This window comes from Mytilus trossulus, chromosome 6 (assembly GCF_036588685.1).
Source record: "Mytilus trossulus isolate FHL-02 chromosome 6, PNRI_Mtr1.1.1.hap1, whole genome shotgun sequence".
Lineage (NCBI taxonomy): Eukaryota > Metazoa > Mollusca > Bivalvia > Mytilida > Mytilidae > Mytilus > Mytilus trossulus.
Genome location: NC_086378.1, coordinates 45055260 through 45076912, shown reverse-complemented (window position 1 = coordinate 45076912; position 21653 = coordinate 45055260). Strand labels below are relative to the sequence as shown.

Genomic DNA, 21653 nt, shown 5'->3' with positions numbered 1-21653 from the left:
ATAAGTCGAAAAAGTCAAACAACACTACAAATAAAACTAAAGACAGAACAACATGAATCTAACCAAAAACTGAAATCACGAATCTATGAAAATAAAGCCATCGATCTATTTAAAGACGTCCGCAATTTGAAGAAACATTTGTAGGTATGGAACAACTTGTTATAAAAACAGAAAGATCGAAACCATTATGGGGTCAAGATTGTTATATTCTTGTAGTACGTGTCAAAATGTTAAACAAAAAAAAGTTTGATCTAGTTTAACAATATGTGAAGACAAAAACTTCATGATATTGAATCTGCCTTTCACTCCAGGGCTCTTTACAATGTAATAATCACACATCATCAAACGTTTTGAAATGCTCATAGATACTTTTATCTCTATTTTGTTTGTACGATACTATAAAAGATATTCATCAAATAAAAAAAAAAAAATTTTTTATAAAATTTCACCTTCCTTGATGTACAACTAATTGTATTTGTTATCAACCATAAATAAATGGTCTGGTGTTCTTCTTTCAGCACTACTTATCTCGACAGAAAAACTCGATGCTGATGAATATTCCTTCGTTAAACGCGGAGTTTGAATCCGATCTAACTCGTTCAATTTTGGTGGTATATTTTGTGTTGGCAAATCATATGACAATAGATCTTCTGGTTGTTTTCCTTTCGCAAGTGTATTAATTTGTCTGTGCCTGAAGAAAAAAACAATTTGAGGTCCAATTAAATATAAAAAAAGAAGATGTGGTATGATTGCCAATGAGACAACTCTCTATAACAGACAAAGACATTAACAACTAAAGGTAACCGTATGACAGTCAATAATGAGCAAAGCCCACACCGCATATATATATAGTCAAATATAAAAGGCTCCGAAATGACAAAGTGAAACAATTCAAACAAGAAAGCTAATAAATGTTGAAATTATTAGGAATTTCTTTCACTATGAAACACGGATGTATATTACACTTACTTATGTCACTAAACTGTTGTAGCATTGTTGTTGGTCGGTCTATATTTTCTTTTTGATATTTTGCTAGCTGTTTTTTTTATTTATCCCATTTGGTTGAAAGTCTAACTCTGACATGGATCAACAGCTTGGATGTGTGGGATGAATAAAAACGTTATGTCATTTCTGAATGTTGACTTTAAATAAAAAAAATAGCCACATTTTATGGAAGAAAATCAACTTTCGCAACAACTCACATAGGAATACACAGGTGGACTTTTGTAATTAAGACTGTCTACCCTAGTCAAGCTATCCTCATTTGTCAGTCATAATTGAAATACAAACCTACAACCGGTTAATCTATTATAGGTTTTACTGTAAACTAGTTTTTTAACTGCCTTAATGGAATATTCATTTTTACACCTAGCAGTGACTCATGGGTATATTGCATTTGCTTATGAGAAATCACTAACTTATGAAGGTCGATGAAAATGTTTACATTCATTTACTTTGTCTTAAAGGAGACTTATGTGATTAAGTATTTATCCCTGTATAAGAATAAAATGATAGTTTATTTTAAGAAACTGAAAGCTCGAAATTAAATATTCTCAAATTTTGTGCTGTTTTCTCATTTCCCGACCGATGTGAGAAAAATTTGTTAATTGTGACGTTAATTTTTATTGTAGGACGTCATGAAAAAAGGCGACCATGCCTGATGACGTCACATCAAAAGTACACAACTTTCCTCAAATCTTTGAATAGGGAGGATAAAAATCATAAGAGAAACAGATTCCACCACTGTAACTCGTGTATTACGATATCTCTCCACTCTCCATGCTCTCAACAGTTAAATTCTAATTATTTAAAAAGCTCGGCAAGCCTCGCGCTTTAGATTTTAAAATTTAACTGTCTCGAGTGGAGAAATATCGTAATACCTTTATTGCAGTTGTGAAATCTATATATCAACATTGAATTTCAAACATATTAGTTCTGAAGCAATGACTTCTGAGCTGGTGATACTCATGTGAACTAACAGAAGGGCTTTATAATGTGTGCAAACGAGGAACTTTTTGCGATTTCCCTTCATCAGAAAACCATCAGTCTATCTATTTCGTAACCTCAGTAAGCATTGATGAAATCCCATTAAAACACTACTAATACTTTTATTTACCCGATATCTTTATGTTTGATTTGGTTAACGATGAACCCAATCAACGCTGCAAGAACAATAAGTCCAGCTATAATACTAACAGGTAATACAACATTGTTATCATCGTTTTCCTCATTCTGTACTTTTCCTACAAATAAATTTCATGTTAGGATGTCAGTCGTATTGAGATTAATTTTTCAAGCTGCTGAAAAAGAAATTATCAAGAAAGACAGAATTCTTTTTGGATAAGAGATTTCAATTAGATGTTGAATAACTGATGAGTATTCGTTATTTTATAGTGCGATACTCTAAAACTTACTCTGATAAAACAGTTACAAAATTTTAACCAAATTGTGCACATCTTTACGTGGGCATTGTGGATGTTGTCTAATGGAGACAATATAGCTTGCGTAATAGAAATACAGCATGTTAGCAAAAAGTAAAATCACAAGAAAATACTGAACTTTGAGGAAAATTTAAAACGGAAGTCCTCAATCATATGGCAAATAAAAAAACACATCGACAAGTGAACTATATATTTTGTCTTTAAATGAACCAATTTTATTTAGTTTTACATCAAATCATACAATTTATCAAAATACACGACGTCACGCCTTAACGGTTCTAAATGACTGAACATCAGATTCTGACTAATTTACAAGATGTATGCAATTTGTAAGTGTGAGGTATCAATTCTATAGCTCATTGAAAACCCTGCGATTATTTTGGAAAATGTTTTGTGAAAACAAAGCACGGATTTTTCTCAATGGAATCACATTTGACTATTGAGGGTTTGCCGGCAAGTTTTTGAGTTGGTTTTTTTAACAATATATTGTGAAACAGTAGAAAAAGTAACAATAACATTATGATTGAAACGGTAATAATCCTCATGAAACAACCAACCACAAAATTTTTAACTATTTTAATCACTTTTTCGCTTTGTGTCCATGAAATTGTATTTTGTGAGTTATATTCTATACATGTAAATGTTCTTAAATGATGTATTGGATCAATCATTATTGATTTTCATTTGTTTGAGGATACTGATTTATTGGAGATAAACTCATCATAGATACCAGGATTAAATATTGTATATACGCCAGACGCGCTTTTCGTCTACAAAAGACTCATGAATGACGCTCGAATCCAAAAAAAGTAAAAACGACATAATAAAGTACGAAGTCGGAGAGCATTGTTGATCAAATTTCCTAAAATTTTTGCCAAATACAGCTAAGGTAATCTATTCCTGAGGTAGGAAAGCCATAGTATTTCAAAAATTTAAAATGATGTAAAAAAATAATTTATAAATATAACCATTTCAATATACATTAATCAAAATCAGACGATTAATGGAAACATATTCAACAATTTAGTAATTTGTAAAACGATTGAAATATCTGAATTTAATAAATATTCATCTAAAATTGATTTCTTTTTTAGAATTGAATAGGAACGAATTTCGTGCTCGTTCACAGATTGAATCTTTAATTTGCTTGATATACAACATTCTAATTTCAATAGTAGATTTTGAACAAACATTTAGGAACCTGGTTTCGTAAGATTGAAATAAAGGCAGCAGTAGTATACCGCTGTTCAAAACTCATAAATCCATGGACAAAAAACAAAATCGGATATATAACAAAATAAAACCGAGGGAAACACATTAAATATAAGAGGAGAACAACGACACAACACTAAAATGTATCACACACAGAAACGGTTTAAGAACAAATGAAAAAAAAACAAGATCTGCAACAGACAATTATATCAACAACTTAGTAGTGTTTTTTTTTTTCAAAACACAGTTCGATTAAGACTTCACATTTTTTACAATATGTATAGACTCGTATACGCATCTTTAAATGCTCAAGGTTTCTACAATTCAGAAATCAAAGACTCAAAAAGCAAAGTTACCCAGCGCTATAAAACATATTTCTAGCCAGCAGATTTCCGGTTGTTTTAAAAACAAATGTTGTTATCCCCCACAAGTATATTAATGATGATGGCATCTGTATAGCAAACACGTATTAACAAAATTGCAGAATGTTAATTCCCAAAAGAATCGAAATTATACACTTGACCATATTAGAAAACTGAACGAATGGAAAAATGACTTCAGAATCTTTTCAGCTATTTTGGATCCTTACCATGACAAGTTTTTTTTCTGGTTAAGTGTTTTATATGTATCGACTCCTCCATTGTTACCAATGAGCAATTTTCCAGATTCGGAAAACTATTCTTAAGTTCTTTTCAGGTTTCAAAGAACCGTTGGAATTTCCTCTTTTGTCAGTGTAATGATTTCAGTTGTTATGTCATTATAAAACCTTAGAATAATTGGTAAATATATTTATACGTTTCAAAATGATTTTAATTTGCTAATCGAAAGCTGAAAAAAAATATTTGAATAGAACTATTAGAAAGTTTCTTGTCTTCCACATGTTATATCTGCCATATAAGATGTACATACCTGATTCTGTTTGTTCAGTTCTTGTCAGAGGACACGTTTCCTTTAAAAAAATATTTGTATTTGAGCACACTGACTTTAAAATAAAAATGTATTTGTATTTGAGCACACTGACTTTAATATAAAAATAAGAAGATTTGCTATGATTGCCAATGAGACAACTCTCCATACGAGATAAAATAACACAGAAATTTGAGTTGTTGCAAATAAATCAATACACTATACTGTACACTCCTCAACACTGAGAAACCCTAACGTTTACAGCTATTAAACTAAGTCAAGGCACTTGTGAGAAAAAATTAAACAAATCAATAAAAAAACCCGCATGTGTTGTTCTAGTACATAGTCGAAGAACCATGTCCAAGAGACAACAATAACCCGACCAATCAGGGCGGAGTTTAAAAATGAATATCCTAACTTGGTAATAGTTGAAAATAAATGACATTGTACATAAGACAGAACGAAAATGAACAATCAGCAAGATGCAATAACAGTTGTGATAAAAACTGAAACAATAAATCAAAGACTGAATGCATGGCAAACAAAAAAATGAATATCTAGTAGAATATCCGCAAAATAATGCTAACCAACTACCCCTCTACATGTTCCTCTCACGATATCAAAAATACCGAGTTCCGAGGAAAGTTCAAACCTTAAAGTCGCCAATCAAAATCAAAAATCAAATAATTGCACCTTATATATTTATGGTTAAATATTGCTTACAAATACCAAGAAATTCTTACCAACGCATTTGATATCGTTTAAGTTCGGAAAATACACATAAAAATGCAATTTTTTGTTTAAACATATTTATTTTAAAGTGCAACTTATATTAATCCCTTTCCACTTTAAAAATGCAAATATAGCCAATCGCTTGGTGCAAATCGACAAAATGTGATATCTGTTCCGTTGGCCTCTGTGGCCAAGTGGTATAACTATTCCAACTACTGTATACCTAGTATGTAAACACTCGGGTTTTATTCGAATCTTGCACGTGACAAGTGCTTTCACTTTGATCGGCTTCCTCAACAAATAAAAATTGAAGGGTCACGAATTTGCCAAAAGTGTTGAAAGTGGTGTGAAAAAGCAATCAATAAATCAATCATCAACTAATGCCATTTGTTCTCTCGAAAAGATTGAACAAATTCTACCTTTTGTCCATCAATGTGCGACGCATGATTGTTAATACCGCCTTAATTTTAAGTATATAAGATCAATAGTTAAGACATCAAATTAGAACATTTTCAAGACGAGAACAGTTAAACATTGACCCCAAACAAGAAGGCAAAACATGTTTTTCGAGCATGATACAGGTAAAAAATGGACTGCCAAAGAGAGTAAATGCAAGACGATAGAAAAAAATATATCCTTGTAACTGACAAACTACGGACATGTCTGAGAATTGCTGTACACATTTTACTGCACCTGCATATTTTGAATTATAAGGAATGTGACACTTACAGCATAGCTTCAACCGGACGTGGATGCTTTTTTTTTTATATGACATGGAATGCAAAACAGATGCTCTAATCATAAGATAATTCATTATGACAAACTTGAGATTTGCATATTACTATTTTTGTTGTATAAGTCACCCTGGGGACCACGGACAAACTAAACCCGTACAATTAAACAATGAATTTGAGAAGAAAGATGTTCAATTTTAGGTAAAGAATTAAGGTCAAGGAACAGTAAATGGGCTATGTCGCATTTTTTGCTAAAAATTTGCATACAACCATGACTCGTTGAACAACAACTGAAAATCGAAAAAATAATACATTTATCTCTTTTATTATCTGAAAAATTGCAGATTGATTTCTTTCAATAGTGGGGAATATTTGTATAGAAAGCACATAAAATCGGTGAAAAACCTTCTTAAATTTGTCTTAAAATCGCCAAATCTCTAATTCTACTCCATAGATTTTTCTTAAAAAAACTATATATTGTTGACACATAAATTTCTGTTTTAATGATATAAAATGTTCATAGGGTCACCGACTTCTTTTTTTGTCTAATAATCAATTTGTTTCCTTGATGGTAGTGAAACACGTCAAAAATCAACGTTTTACGGTCTGCAACGCGATAACGTTACGATTATGTCGACGTTTTGTTGGATTTTTTCACAAAGAACTCAACTTTGAATGATGTATACCGTAAAAACGAAGTCGGTGACCCTATCTTTATTCTGCATCATTATAACGGAAGTTTATGTATCAACAACATATAGTTTTTTTAAGAAAAAAATATTTAGTAGAATTAGAGATTTGGCGATTTAAAGACAAATTTTAGAAGGGTTTTCGCCGATTTTATGTGCTTTCTATACAAATGTTCACCCATTTTGTAAGAATTTAATCAGTAATATTTCAAATGATAATTGAGATAAATGCAATATTTTTTTCGATTTTCAGTTGAAGTTCATCGAGCCAGAGTTGTATGCCAAATTTTACTGAAGTCTGTGACATAGCCCATTTACTGTAACTTGACCTTAACAGTAATGATATGACGTTTTTCAGCGAGGGATACAATTCTAAAGTAATGGTATAATTGTTTTATTCACAAAAGGGTTCAAGCTAGCGATATGAAAAGACAGACGAGAAGAAAAAAGTAACTTACAATAGCAGTACACGTGACGTTAACTGTGTCACAGGAATAACATTCATCGTCATACACAATTAAAGTGACCACTTCACCATAATTGGAACCATCATTGGATAACTTAATATCATAACCATCGGCAAAGACCGTTGCGTTGGACGTTGATCTTTTTCGTCTAGCATTTGCAAACTCACACGACACCATGTAAGAATGTTTGATTACTGCTTTCGAAATAGTTGGTGGTCCTGTATATGATCTGTTATTTTCGAGGATCTGAAAACCAGATAAAGTAACAACTGAATGAAATGTACTGCATAAAGATTTTGAGAAAATATTTTACTTTTAAACATTTTGACAACACATTGCCTTGCATGTTAGTTCGATTCTTTATATCGTGTACACTTCACATATAACGTCATATATATATATATATACAACTCGTCTAAACATCAACCCAACAATGTAAGATCTGTAAATTTGCTTCCGCAAATTTTTTGTTCTTCCCTCGCCTGGATTCAAACCCACGCTACTGTGATATCGTAACTAGCCGTCCCGCTAGACAACACGACCACATGGGCTCTACAAATAATAAAGCTTTCAGTGGCCGTGTGTTTCCTTTCCTCGTCAGTTTTAACCTAGCGGCGAACTACAGTACATGATATATAAGGCATGGAGATGTTATTGTTACAGATCAGCTCAATTATCTATAGTAAAGGATCCTACAAATTAATGTAAGATATAGTCACAGAAAATAATTATATTTATAAGTACGTCTGAGTCAGTGACAACTCTACAACAGATGTATCCATTGGATCGCCATCAATGATGGTGATACATGGCTGTGTACATTATGTATATACAACTCGTCTGAACATCAACCAAACAATGTTAGATCTGTAAATTTACTTTATATATATATGTATACAGTATACTTATAAAAATTTTGATTTTTTTTTGTCATTGCTAACAGATCTGCGCATACATGCTGTTAAAAAAGTCCTCTCAAATGACGCAAACATGCAAATTTTCTTTAATCGTACTCGAAATTGTTCTCAACATTTTAAAGTAATGAGATCAAGATACGGACATAAACGGATTCCTTACGAAAATTCGGCAATAAATCCCACAACTCTAGAGAACAGATCTTGGATGCGGTAAAATAGAGTTGCACCACTCATTTGAATTCCTTCTCAAAATTAGAATTGCAATAATGAAATTAATCTTTTCAATTTTTCATAATGTTGAGATCAATTTTAGATTGTACGACGAGCAGGCAGACATCTGTCGGTACATTGAATGCCGTCTTTAAAGTATGATTTTAAAGATTACGCTGGGTTTTCTGTAGTTTAGCAATCTTTTGATTTAAAAGAATTGATAAAATGTAAACGTTTGTAATTATGATTAATACATTTCTTTATTGCAGTTGACCGTTGTTTGGTATAGAGATTATTATGAAGCAATTCTTACATGTGGCATTATGTATATACATCTTCCTTTTCCAAGCGTTTTCATATATTTCATTCGATATACTGTTGCCCATATTGAACCAATAATTTTTCATTCTGATTAACACAGAATGTATTGTCTACAACTTCAGAGGCAAATGTCCTTTTCGGTGAATTGGTCGTTATTGAAATAAAAGTGGATTCCATAGTTATACCTCAGACATCTTAGCAATAAAGCACTGATTTCAAAGGTCTTAATCGTTTTCCTGATATATCCCAATGCTAGAGGAGCTAGTTTTGAGGGAACTAGTGCCATTGGGAAAAGTTGAGTAAAGGAAATAGAATAAATCTTAAAATATAAAATATTCATTGGAATGAATTTAATAAAATCCACATACTGTATGTAATGAATCTACGTAATGAACGTTATATTCTATGGAATAAACTTATTAAATTCATCCTAGATTAATGGTGGTCAATATTATTCAAACGTCAAATTATAAAATACCTCAAAATGTTTAATGTTGCACCATACATCAGGAGGCATAAAATGACCCATAATGTTAGTCTTTTTACATGATCTAGCTCTAGATTGACATAATCCTAGTTCAGGTACACTTATGTTGGTAGGTGCTGTAGTCCTTGACTTGGAACAATCCTCTCCACCAAACATGGATTCACAAATGCATATACCTGTTTATAAAAAGAAACAAGTCAATTTGTTTTAAAAAACTTAAATGGACAACAAATTGACAATACCATTTCACTTTCGTCGCCTCAAAATATCGTTATAAACCATATGAGACTGAAAATCATGGTACATCGATTTTCTTGAAGGATGCTTCTATAAGCCATTTGCTTAGTAAAACGCTCAAAACATTTTACACTTAACATATGCTCATCGTTAAAACAAATTCATTGATTTTTATAATACCTTATTAATAAGTATAGAAACATATTAGGCATTTGAATGCAACCATCAAAACATTTTGCAATATATATTGAAAGCGAAATATCAAATTTTGAACCCAACGCCTGGAATAACAATTCCGTAGCCTCTTAGATAATCTAAAACGAGACGATTCTCTAATGAAAGATGATGTGTTGAATTTTGTGTCTGAACGAATAGACCATGTGCATTTAGTTAACGACTGTTTCAAGGTCTATGTGTAATTCTTCTAAAACATCTTATATAAATAAAGTGCTTTTCATGGTAGAACGAAAGCAAAGTGACTACAAGTACAATGTACAGTAATTTGATTTTTTTACTGAACTTTTTGCACCAAAAAAAACACTCTGCTCCATTACCATTCTGAGATGCACACACAAGAAGATATTTCCCACGGGACACATTTGATATTGTTCCACTCATATAAACCCAAATCCCTAATTGTAGTAACGTCAGAAACCGGTAGTTTGATAGTAGTTCTGGGAATACAAAATATGTTTGGTGAAATTAGAATCTGATCCAGAGGAGAAATACATAATCATATACAACTTCCACCTCTCAGATAAAAAAATAAAGTATACACTAACAATATCATTTATTACGGTTTGATATGTAACGTACCTTTGATACAGTTCCCATTAGAACTACAGTTGTTTAAACACAGTAGACTTGTGAGTTTTTCAAGCACAGTTTTACCGTCTTCTGTTGTTTGTTCCTTTAGAGTTTGGTTCCTTTCCAATTCTGTTTTTGCGGACGTAAGCATGGTGGCCAAAGTTGTAGACATAAAAGATGTATCCCTTGCAGCCTGTAAGTACAAAAAATAAAAAAATAATTAATACAAAACACATGTTTCATATTTTCCTTCATTTAAGCAAGTGTTGAATAAGAAAGAGTTGATGAATCATTAAATATATGAAAATATCCACAATATGTTTTAATTAGGCAACAAAATTTACACAACAACTGCATGGTAATACTGCCAATTTGTGTTATGAATATAACCGGTTATGATGTTTTCTTACAGACAGTTGTATTTGGAACGAGAATATTTTGCCTTGCATATTTGAACTTTTTGATATTAATTTATAGCAGAGTGGAATGTTCTAAAGATGACGAACAAATTTCCCTTTTGACCTTTACATTTATCAATCCATTCATCATTATTGATACTACTGTCTATTTTTCTTTCGGGAAAAAAAATTATATTATCTTAAATTGAAGAATTAGAGACAACAGTTTGTTATCAAAACATGTCTAGGCAACTGTTATACTATATCAAACAAAGAATAACAGAAAGCAATGTGTTTGTATGGATTCTTTAATGTTAGAAGATGCATATATATAACTGTGGCACCATTCTCTGAAAAATAATATGTCTCAAAATAAACTTGTAAAAGGTTTATAAAATGACTAGCTGTCAGTTCTAGATAACATAAGAAAAAACAATACACAATGCCTAGCTTAAACTTTCACAATTTCACGTTAAGTGAACTACGATATCAGCATATAATCTCTAGATTAGGCAAATAATTATTTTGTACATAAACATGATAAAACTAAAATTTAAAATGATGTGGGACGGACTATCGGAACTATAAAATGCGGGGCATGAAAAGTACCGATTATCAGGTTATCTGCATGTTGATATCGTAAAATATCAGCTGCGAGACATAATATGAAGCTTTTTGTCGAGTGAGTGTAGCGAACGAGATCAAAAAGCCTTCATATAATGCCAAGCAGCTGATATTTTACAATATCATTATGCAGATAATCTGATAATCGATTTATCTGGCTATATTTGCTTGTTTCAGAAGTGTTTTCTTTGTTTCACCAGCAAACAAAAGAAGACTTGATAAGTTCGGGTCAAAGTTATTAACGTCGGTTCAAACATTATGACGTCGCTGATATGTCCAGGTCAAAGTTATTAAGGCCGGGTCAACGTATTTGACATCACAAAGACATGATATGGAGTAATATTAAGAGCTGAACAGAGTGATATAGACCGTGGGACGACCGATAAATACCTTTATATCATCAATACAGGTTCCAATGTAGTCATCTGGATATTCTCCAGTTATTTCACTTAAATCAGGTGGAAATCTTTCGTTAAGATACTCTTTACAAGTAGACTCCGCAAGTTCATACGTCCATCCATTTCTCCATTTCGGTACCTTTGAAATTCGAAAAAGCTAAGTTGTATAAAATCTTTACATGATGTTATGCATATTGAAAATAAAAAGTAATTTTGAGGGTAGTTTTTCGTTTTTTTTTTAAACTTGTATACCATCAAGAGAAACCCTTAAAAGAATCGTATGAACTCGAGTCATGGTACGATGGAGTGTCAACATTTTTTTAAATAGCTGAAATATGGATGAGATGAGATAATTTGAATTCCATACTATTTACGGCAGGAATTTTATAGTGATATGACAAGTATGATATCTATACACTCGAGAAAAGTTAAATTTTCAATTTTAAAACACGAGGCTCACCGAGACATTTAAATATTTAAAATTTAACTGTCTAGAGTTGATAAATAATGTATTGCACGATACTTAGTCGTGTCTTAGTGGTGGTATTTGTTTCTCTGATGATTTTAATACTATATGCTAACAGTTCTAAGGTCAAGTTACACTAAATGGGCTATATATATGTCACTGATTTTCTTAAAAAAATGTATACACCTTTTGCACGTTAAACTGAATCTGAAAATTGAAACTGAGGTCTAAACCTCTTTTTCCCCTTAAATATATCTGATTGAATTTCTTTCAATTTAGGTGACCATTTCTATATGAAGCACATAAAGTCGGCGAACATAGCTCTTACTTTGTCTTTAAATGATATCAAATTTCCAATTTTCACTCCAAAGATATATATATATATATATTTACGTTTTAGTAATGTAAAATAGTTTCCCGTTTTTACGGTACATAAAGTTCCTCGTGAAGAGAGACTTTGCAAAAAATGTAAAGTACTAGATGATGAGATACATTTGTTAATAAATTGTTCTCATAATTCAAATATTAGATTAATATTTTAATTGCATTAACAGAGAAAGTAATTCATTTGCTAATCTCACTGACAATGACAAAGTTATATATATATACTTAACCCATCAGCACCAATACAAGTGAATACACTAGGATCCTTTATAAAAAAGTCAATGGAACTGAGGACAGGAGACCCTTCAATATTTACTTGAATTTGTATATATATATATATATATATATATATATATATCGAGTTACTTAGTTATTGTCTTTATTTGTTTTTTATATGTCACAAACTGTAAAGTTTATATGACAATAAAACTTTGAATTGAATTGAATTGAATTGAATTGGTATATTTCGAGCAAAGTTACGAACTTAGTGAAAGAATACTAAAAAAACGTCGAAATTATCGTAACTTCATCTCGATGTAGACCCTATATCGCGTTTTTTATCCAAAGACAAGGTAATAGATTAGTTAATACACAAAAAACGAAGTCAGTAACCATATGCTTATTTTTTTTTACATCGAAACGGAAATTTATGAAACGATAACATATAGTTTTTAAAGAAAAGATATGAAGCATGATAAATTGAAAATTTGTAATTGTAACTGTAAGGTAAATTAATGGACTTATTTCGTCGATTTCATGTGCTTCCTATACAAATGAAAATCTTTTTTTTTTTTTAAATCTAAAAGGAATATTTCAGAAATAAAAGAAATAGATGTGTGACTTTTCGATATTTAGAAATAAATTAACTAGCCCAAGTTATGTGCCAATTCTTACTAAAATTTGTGACATTCACTGTTCTTTGACATTAAGCCGTCTACGTCGCGTCATCATGTATGGTCGCCTTTTTTCGTGATGTCACATTCGAAATTTCAGAGGAAAGCAAGAAAATTTGATGTCAAACTTCAACCAATCAATGAAGAACTTAAATCAAACGAGTTTCAAAGGAAATGGACAAACGGAGGAAGAATTGAAGAAGAGAAAACTATCTACGGGGCTTGTAAGTAGCTGTTCCACGGCAACATTTTTGCCCCATGCCAACAAACTGATGCAGTGTCAATTAAAATTTCACATCCTTCGTCTTAATGTACCAGTTCCCTGTAACTAATTGCAAAACAAAGATTCCCAGGGATAGCCTAAATGTAACCTGTCTGTCGTTCTTTCATATCTTCTGCTTCTCAGAACCTACTGTGTTATCAATTATTAAATTATCGGACATTAAACTAACAATCAATCTACAGATTGTTTTATTAAATCCCGATGCAGATCTACGAGGGACATATTTTTCTGTTTATTTTCTGTTTTCTTATAACGGACATTAGTGGGTTTTTTTTATATGCAGCCAGTCATACATCAAGAGGGACTGAGTCGTCGAAAACATCTTCTGAAATAGTCAGTGGTGTAACCTCTATTACATCATCCGTATCATCTGTGCTTCTTATCACCCTTTGCAGTGGATCACCAGCTGACCTTTTATTTCGATTGCCATCTGAACATCTTGTATCGAAAGAAAACTTAGTTTGAACATCATAGCATGCTTCCATTGGTTGAGAGAGGTTGCAGTGCAGAAAGTTGTTGTCTGTTATTCCTCCTTGAGGCCCACCCTCACTGGCACATGTGCAGTAAGATTGTAAACTATTCTGATATGATAAAACTGGTGGGTTATCTGCAAATAAGGACTCACTGGTCCCTGTTACCCTGAAAATGTAGATAAATTTATAGTTATGTATATATATCAACCTTGTTGTGTACATAGAATTGATTTTTGTTTAACAAAAAGTATACAACTAGATAGTTAGAGAACGCAACGATAATATATATTTATACGGTTTTATATATTGACAGATTCAAAGAATGTGTTTTATATAGGTGTTATGAATATATGCAAATTCTTGTATGAATGCTAGACTTTCATTTTTTTTTTATATAAAAAATGAATTAATAAACTCACTCCCATGATTTGGCAAAATCTTCTATAGATGACGTTGCATTTGTTTCATTCCTTTTACGTAAATCATCGTCTGATTTACCGTTTTCATTGCTTATGTATCCACAAAGTCCCTCTGCACTGCCAAGGTCGAGAACAGATGGTTTTATAGTAATATAACTGATATAATTACCAGTTACCCTAAAGCTAACGGTTGTTCCGATCGACAAAGTCACCTGAAAAAAAAAGAAACAATTCTTTATTATTGGCTTGATAGCTACACAAATTTAACATCTCTCTCCGTCTAATTAGACCAGGTGTTTTACATTTAAACCCCTTAACAAAAGTTGATGCACAGTCACTTCTCAGTGTGACTAAATTTGTAAGACAATAAGTAAATCAATATTTTGCACTATTGGGTTCTTTTACAATTTGTACAAACCTTTGGACAGTAAAGTAGGATTTTTTTTCACCATTTAGTTTAATCGCATTTTCTAATTGTTTAAGAACCTATGTTTTTTTATAAGAACTATATATGTAGACACTTTCACGAAAAGATTCGGTTTCATTGTACTTGTCAATCCCAATAGATATCGCTGAGATGATTTGACAATGACGTCACAAAATGTTATTTAATTTTTGCAACTACTTAGTGGATAGGCCTCAGGGGAAATGTGCTCACGAATGTTTGGGTCAGACACAGATATCTGAATATATAAAATCTTTATTATAGAATCTTCAAAATAATTCTACTAGTATTATTACATAAAGATATTTTCGCAGATTTGTATTTAAGTTGATTAATGGGTTTTAGTTGCGAGAATGGTGTTTACATCAGTCTATTTTCATGAGCTAAAAAGCTTGAAAAAAAATGATGATACAAAATTAAAAGAGTACAAAGGAATCAAAACTTAACTAGATCTAATGAATAGAAGAGAAACAAAAGTTGCTTTATGGCCACCAAAACAGTATGACTGGAAAGAATCTAACATGGCCTTCTTTGGTTCAGATACAAAACAAAAATAAAATAAAAAAAGAATCTGCAGAGCTTTAACCAGTCAGGAAAAACCCCAGAGTAGCATATAATACCGTTGAAAAGACACTTATTTAGTTGACGCGCCAATCCAACTCAGAGAAGCGTAAGACAATCAGTCCGAATTGTTTGCATCATACTTCAAAATAACAACTTGTTTTTATCGTGGAATTGATACCTTATCCATTAATTTTAAACCCATGGTCACATTTAATAATTTTGCTATATCGCACCATACTGAATTTACTTTTGATACTTAATTTTTGTATCAACTGCTCATTTTCTACGTTCAAATTTTATATAAGTTAATTGTAAAACTCGAGTATTCGATATTCTAAACTACTAACAATATATACTCCTGATTTTGGGTCTTCCTTTATAATCATGCTTTTGTCATCACAGATGCGTTGATCAACGATAGGTGTCACTAGCCCACGGGCGTATTTGACTTTTTTGGATATAGTGTCACAAGTTCTAACAACAAAAAGAGATGGACCAGCCTGAATAGCCACTCCACAGTTGCACGATGCAGATCCACACGGTGTAAACAATGCATTAACCTAAAATATAAGTATAAAACTATAAATATATTTATCTTAATTGTAAAGTAAACATACTTTTTAGAATATGTAAAAGTTTAAAAGTTACGTGAAATTCACTATTGTAAAGGTTCTTTCTTTTATGTTTTGTTTGCAATTAAATACCCAACAAATCAAGTATTATACAACAATGACAAGTGTAACTTCAGATATAAACTGCTTGCTTTCAATAGAACAAACAGTATAATCCAAAATACAATACATATGCAATATATGTACATTTTCGGAAAATATATGATTTATCTGTACGATCTTTAGAAACAGGACGAAAAGCGAGGCTCAGCTGAGCTTTTCTACTGTTTCGTAGCGAGTCTTCAGATATGTTATTTAAGCACAAGGTTGGGGTTATATGGACTAAAACATAATATGCACATATTAAACACAAAAAACATTGTATTACAAGAAGACATCGACAGAATTTGTTTATCACCTTAAAGGCAGATACTTCAAACCACATCGTATATCTTAGTACCTTTAATATATTCTAGCAAGATGTGTTGATTGATAGAAGAAATTTGGTGCGGGTAGGGTTTGCTCGTTTCGTTAATTTTGTAAATGCATTTGCTAGACCAATGTCTAAATTGTGTCAAATACATATTCTATGACAAGGCACAAACAAAATACTCGATAGAAAAATCTGAAAAGCAAACATTAGTATCCGGAGGGAATGAATATTAAAAAAATAAATACCTGAAATGGATATTTTGTATTTGTATACACAATGTACTCTCCAACACCATAGTAATCATACCGTGTTCTATCTGCAGTCCAAAAGTGAGGATCGTTGAATACTTTACATAGGCGATTTTTCATTTTTTCATCAGCATCGGAGACTGAAATCTATAAAGTAATTAATATGAATATCTAGTTTGGTTCGTTTGTTGATAATCTTGCATAATGACTTCGTCTGTGGGACAGGCATTGGCTTTTCGGGAAACCGTCTATACGCAAATGCAATTAACAGTGGATTCAACCTAGTTTTATTGCTAGCCAAACCTGTCATCTTTGGTATCTTTCGTCCCTCTTTTGTACGACAGTCGCATAAAATTCCTTTATGTTTACAACGGTGTTTGAACAAAACAAACAGACATTATAGGTAAAAATGTCAAAACTAGGGATAAAAAAGTCCACATTTCGTTATAATCTTTATAGCTTTAAAAACAAACAAGTATGTCAACAGAGTAATGTGTGACAAAAATCAAGTCTTGTAGCATCTCAATGTATTGGCACACAGAAATTAAGTGTCGGAAAGATCTGAAGAGTGCTTAAACGTTGCGTTTCATCAGTCAACCTGCTGACTAAATATAGCGCCATTCTGCTATGCAATATCTTATAAAAGTGTTACGAAAATATTTGTTGGAAAACATTCTCAATCACCGAGTTATTACTATAAAGCTGCTTATTCAGAGGTGTATACAAAGTCTTGCGATGATACGGAAGGATTTCCAAGTAATCAAGGGACTTAACTACAGATCATTTTTCAATTAGCAATTGAGTTTTCGTCATGTAAGACAAGACTTCTTCGAAAATAGTTTAAGAATTAAAACGGAATGAACCTCTTTCATCTAACTCATTTTACAATAATATAAAAAAAGAAGATGTGGTATTATTTCCATTGAGACAGCTATCCACAAAAGACCAAAATGACACAAACATTAACAACTATAGGTAACCGTACGGCCTTCAACAATGAGCAAAACACATACCGCATAGTCAGGTATAAAGGCTCCGATAAGACATTGTAAAACAATTCAAACGAGACAACTAACGGCCTTATTTATGTAAAAAAAAATAAACGAAAAACAAATATGTAACACAAACAAACGACAACCACTGAATTACAGGCTCCTGACTTCGTACAGGCACATACATAAATAATGTGGCGGAGTTAAACATGTTAGCGGGACCCCAACCCTCCCCTAACCTTGGACAGTGGTACAACAGTACAACATAAGAACGAACTATAAAAATCAGTTGAAAAAGGCTTAACTCATCAGATAGACAAAAAATACAAGTGGACGTGTCCGGGTACTTATATATATCCCGACACAAACAGACACAATGAACAGAAATGAGAGTACTCGCAGTTATCTGACAGCTAGTTGAAAGCCACTAACAAGTAATAAAAAAATGATGCATCTAAGACTAAAAATAAGTCGGTTTGGGAATGCAGAATAAGAAAATATGAATCCCTGTCCCGGCTGTCCGCATAAAATTATAATTTATTTTGTTTTGAACTAGATCGAAAGAACATTTTTTTCGTTTCCATGCAGTGTTAACTACCTCTATGTCAGGACTTGTAATGTTGTCCCAAGCACCTGTTAAATCAACCGTACTCATGAGTGACGTAAGTCTTATTTTTGTTGATCGTTTTCTGTTCCCACTGTATTGACCGTCAACATATCCTGTCACATTAAACTGAATTGACTGTCCACCATATTGTGATGGAACTGTTAACCCACAGAACTGGAAACTGTCAAAAGCAATGTCCTGTTGCAAAATGTTGCTTGAAGAACAAGTTGCTGGTGATTCTTGGTATTTAGGCTGTGTAACGTATAGTAAATGATTACAATGTGAGACTCGGTCAGCTCGATAACAACCAACTGGAACGGTAGCGGTATATGAGATTATCGTGCTCTCACTTTCAAGTACTTGGTATTGAAATTGATCTGGCTGGAATATAAATACACTATTTACGTGATTTAGTACACACACCAATTATCTATTTTATTCTTTTTTGTAAATGTGCCAATACTTAAACAAATTAAACAACAAGATACTGTTATTTTTATTTGCTATCCAATAAAAAAACTTTTTATAATTATAATTAAATTTCTAAAAACATTTGTTCGGTAACATCACCGACTACCAAAGACATGTGCATATCTGTTAGTTTTGTAACTTATTGGTTTGAAAAATTGAAAATTTATCCTGAAATGTTTTACAGATATTGCATAATTTAATGTGTTTTGTCTATCAAATGTATCTATTATCAATCAATTGTTTTGACGAAAAAAATGTAAAATCGCATTCTCAGCCTATTATATCCGCTTCTGACAGAGTGAATACTGCAAAAAGGATTGCATACCCAAACTTACCAATTACTTAAAAAAATGCACCCGCTTCTGATTCATAGACATAGTATTGGAAAACAGAACAAAAATGTCTGACAGCTAAAATAAAAAAAAACCTATACCCTTACAACTCCCCACTGCCAAGCTGCTGATAACATATAAGTATTTTTTTACAATAGTACATGAGATAAGGATGTGACCAAAATTTTGAAGTTCAAAGTATCATTGACCAGGTGTCTAATAGATCCGTAAAGTGCGTATACGATACAAATCATCACTGTCAATCTGCAGTCTATAGATAAAGTCCTTTCGTTGATTAGTATTGGAGAAAAATGTGAAAACATATTTATTTAACCAATACCGTACTAAGTAAACCAATTCTACTGCACCAAATGCGCATTACAATAAATCTGTTTCAAAATATTTAAACATTCAAATATTGAAGGTGTTATATTAGCAAATCATAGTTTCATTACGAATAAGGGTTGAAAAAAATATTCCATTACATTTGAAAAATAATCCTATACATCATTGCAGTAAAAAAAAAAAATATTTGGTGATTCTATAGAATATTTTGAAAACTTGTGGTTATGTGGTTATTAAAGCTTGTACACTGGAAAAAGAGGATGACACTTTGATTGGTTAACTTTCAGTGATGGTTATTTACTTATATGCAATGAAATAGTACTGGACAGGATAAAACTCATGTATTTCTTTATTTGAAACAGAGATAAATAAAGGCAACAATAGTGTATCGCTGTTCGAAATTTATTACCGATAGAGAAAAACTAAATCCGGGTTATACACTAAAACTGAGGGAAACGCATCAAATGTAAGAGAACTACGACACAACAGAAACACAACATTACAATGTAACACACACACACACACACAGAAACGAACTATTATATAACAATGGCATTTTTTCTGACTTGATACAGGGCATTTTAGGAATAAAAAATGGTAGGTTGAACCTGGTGTTGTGGCATAACAAACCTCTCGCGTTAATGGCAATGTTAATCATAACATTAAAATGACAACATTACATGACAGAACTACAATACAAATAAATGTAAGAAAATATAGGACAGAGAAACAAACAAATGATAGCCAACAAAATGTAGTAGGTTAAAAAAAATAGAACTTCAGTCGTGCGTTACGTCCACACAAGACTAAATAGTGACGCTCAGATGAAAACTGTTTTGGAAATTAGTATGGCGTTCATTATCACTTAACTAGTATATATTTGTTGAGGGGCCAGCTGATGGACGCCTCCGGTTGCGGGAATTTCTCGTTACATTGAAGACCTGTTGGTGACCTTCTGCTTTTCTTTTTTCTATGGTCGGGTTGTTGTCTCTTTGATACATTCCCCATTTCCATTCTCAATTTTGTTGAAGGTCGAAACAAGTACAACGTTGAAAAGAAATGAGGACTAAAAGTTCCAAAACGTTGTGACCAATACGACCAGGGTTATCCGCCTTGGACAAGAAAATCCTTATTATTTAAAATAGTTCATGATTTTGCAAACAGTAAATTTTATTAACTGACTATATAATAGATATACATGATTAAACTGAAGTGGTGACTAGCTACAGAATAAAAACGGATATATTACAGAAGTACACATGCAGCCGTGTTAGCCAAAGCCTATGCAACGCACAAAGTGACGTCACATTTGAATTTCTTAAACGAATTCCCAAAATTAAGAAAGAATTTGAAGGGAATTCAAGATTAGATTTGTATGACTTATCTACCATTTATTGAAAATTACAATACTAATTAACATCAAATTGTAGTAGAAAATAGATAATTAATTGTATTATCTAGCTATGTCGGTGTTTCTTCTGAATCAAACTGTCAACCAAATGTATCGTGTAAATGTCGTTGATCTAAACTAAAATTTGATAAATGTACTGGTGTTTATATATCTCAACTTGTACGATTCGCTTGTGTATGTAACAGCGTAGCGAGAGAAATATATGTATTACTGAAAAATTGTTACACCAGGGTTTTTCGATATCACAAACTGGTCAAAACATTTACTAAATTTTATCACCGGTATAAGGAAATAATTCATAAATATAACTCAACATGCAGACATCCTATACGTTCAGGTATTTCACATCCAATTTTTTTATGGAAATATTCTTTACAAAGCACAACAATGTCAGTATTCTCCTGAGAAACTAACAAAACCTTTAAATAAACTTATTAAAAAAGGGATATAGTTACGATAATACTGTCAGGTCATTAAAGATTGCATATTTTGGCTTTAATATTGATTTACTTATAGGGTCTTTGCATCGGAACTAAACACATTATTTCTTAAAAACAGTTGTTGGCATGAAACAGGTTATGTTCTTCTCATATATTTTATGGTAGTATGATACTAAACCCCTATTGGGAGGGATTGTGTCTGATATTCAAATATGATGAAGACATAATCTTTCATTCAGTTTAATTGAGGTCTGGA

The 21653-nt window shown here is 32.0% G+C and overlaps 1 protein-coding gene across 1 annotated transcript in view; it reads right to left on the bottom strand.

Moving 5' to 3' along the window:
• Window positions 1-465: 465 nt before the first annotated feature.
• Window positions 466-21653, bottom strand: part of LOC134722737 (uncharacterized) — a 31232-nt gene continuing 10044 nt past the window's right edge. The window contains exons 4-14 of the mRNA XM_063586359.1: window positions 18390-18779; window positions 15855-16067; window positions 14499-14710; window positions 13900-14245; window positions 11573-11719; window positions 10170-10353; window positions 9108-9292; window positions 7173-7427; window positions 4563-4602; window positions 2117-2243; window positions 466-691 (exon numbers count right to left, since the gene is read on the bottom strand). Coding sequence (XP_063442429.1) covers window positions 466-691; window positions 2117-2243; window positions 4563-4602; window positions 7173-7427; window positions 9108-9292; window positions 10170-10353; window positions 11573-11719; window positions 13900-14245; window positions 14499-14710; window positions 15855-16067; window positions 18390-18779 — 2325 coding nt within the window. The remainder of the gene's footprint in view (window positions 692-2116; window positions 2244-4562; window positions 4603-7172; window positions 7428-9107; window positions 9293-10169; window positions 10354-11572; window positions 11720-13899; window positions 14246-14498; window positions 14711-15854; window positions 16068-18389; window positions 18780-21653) is intronic.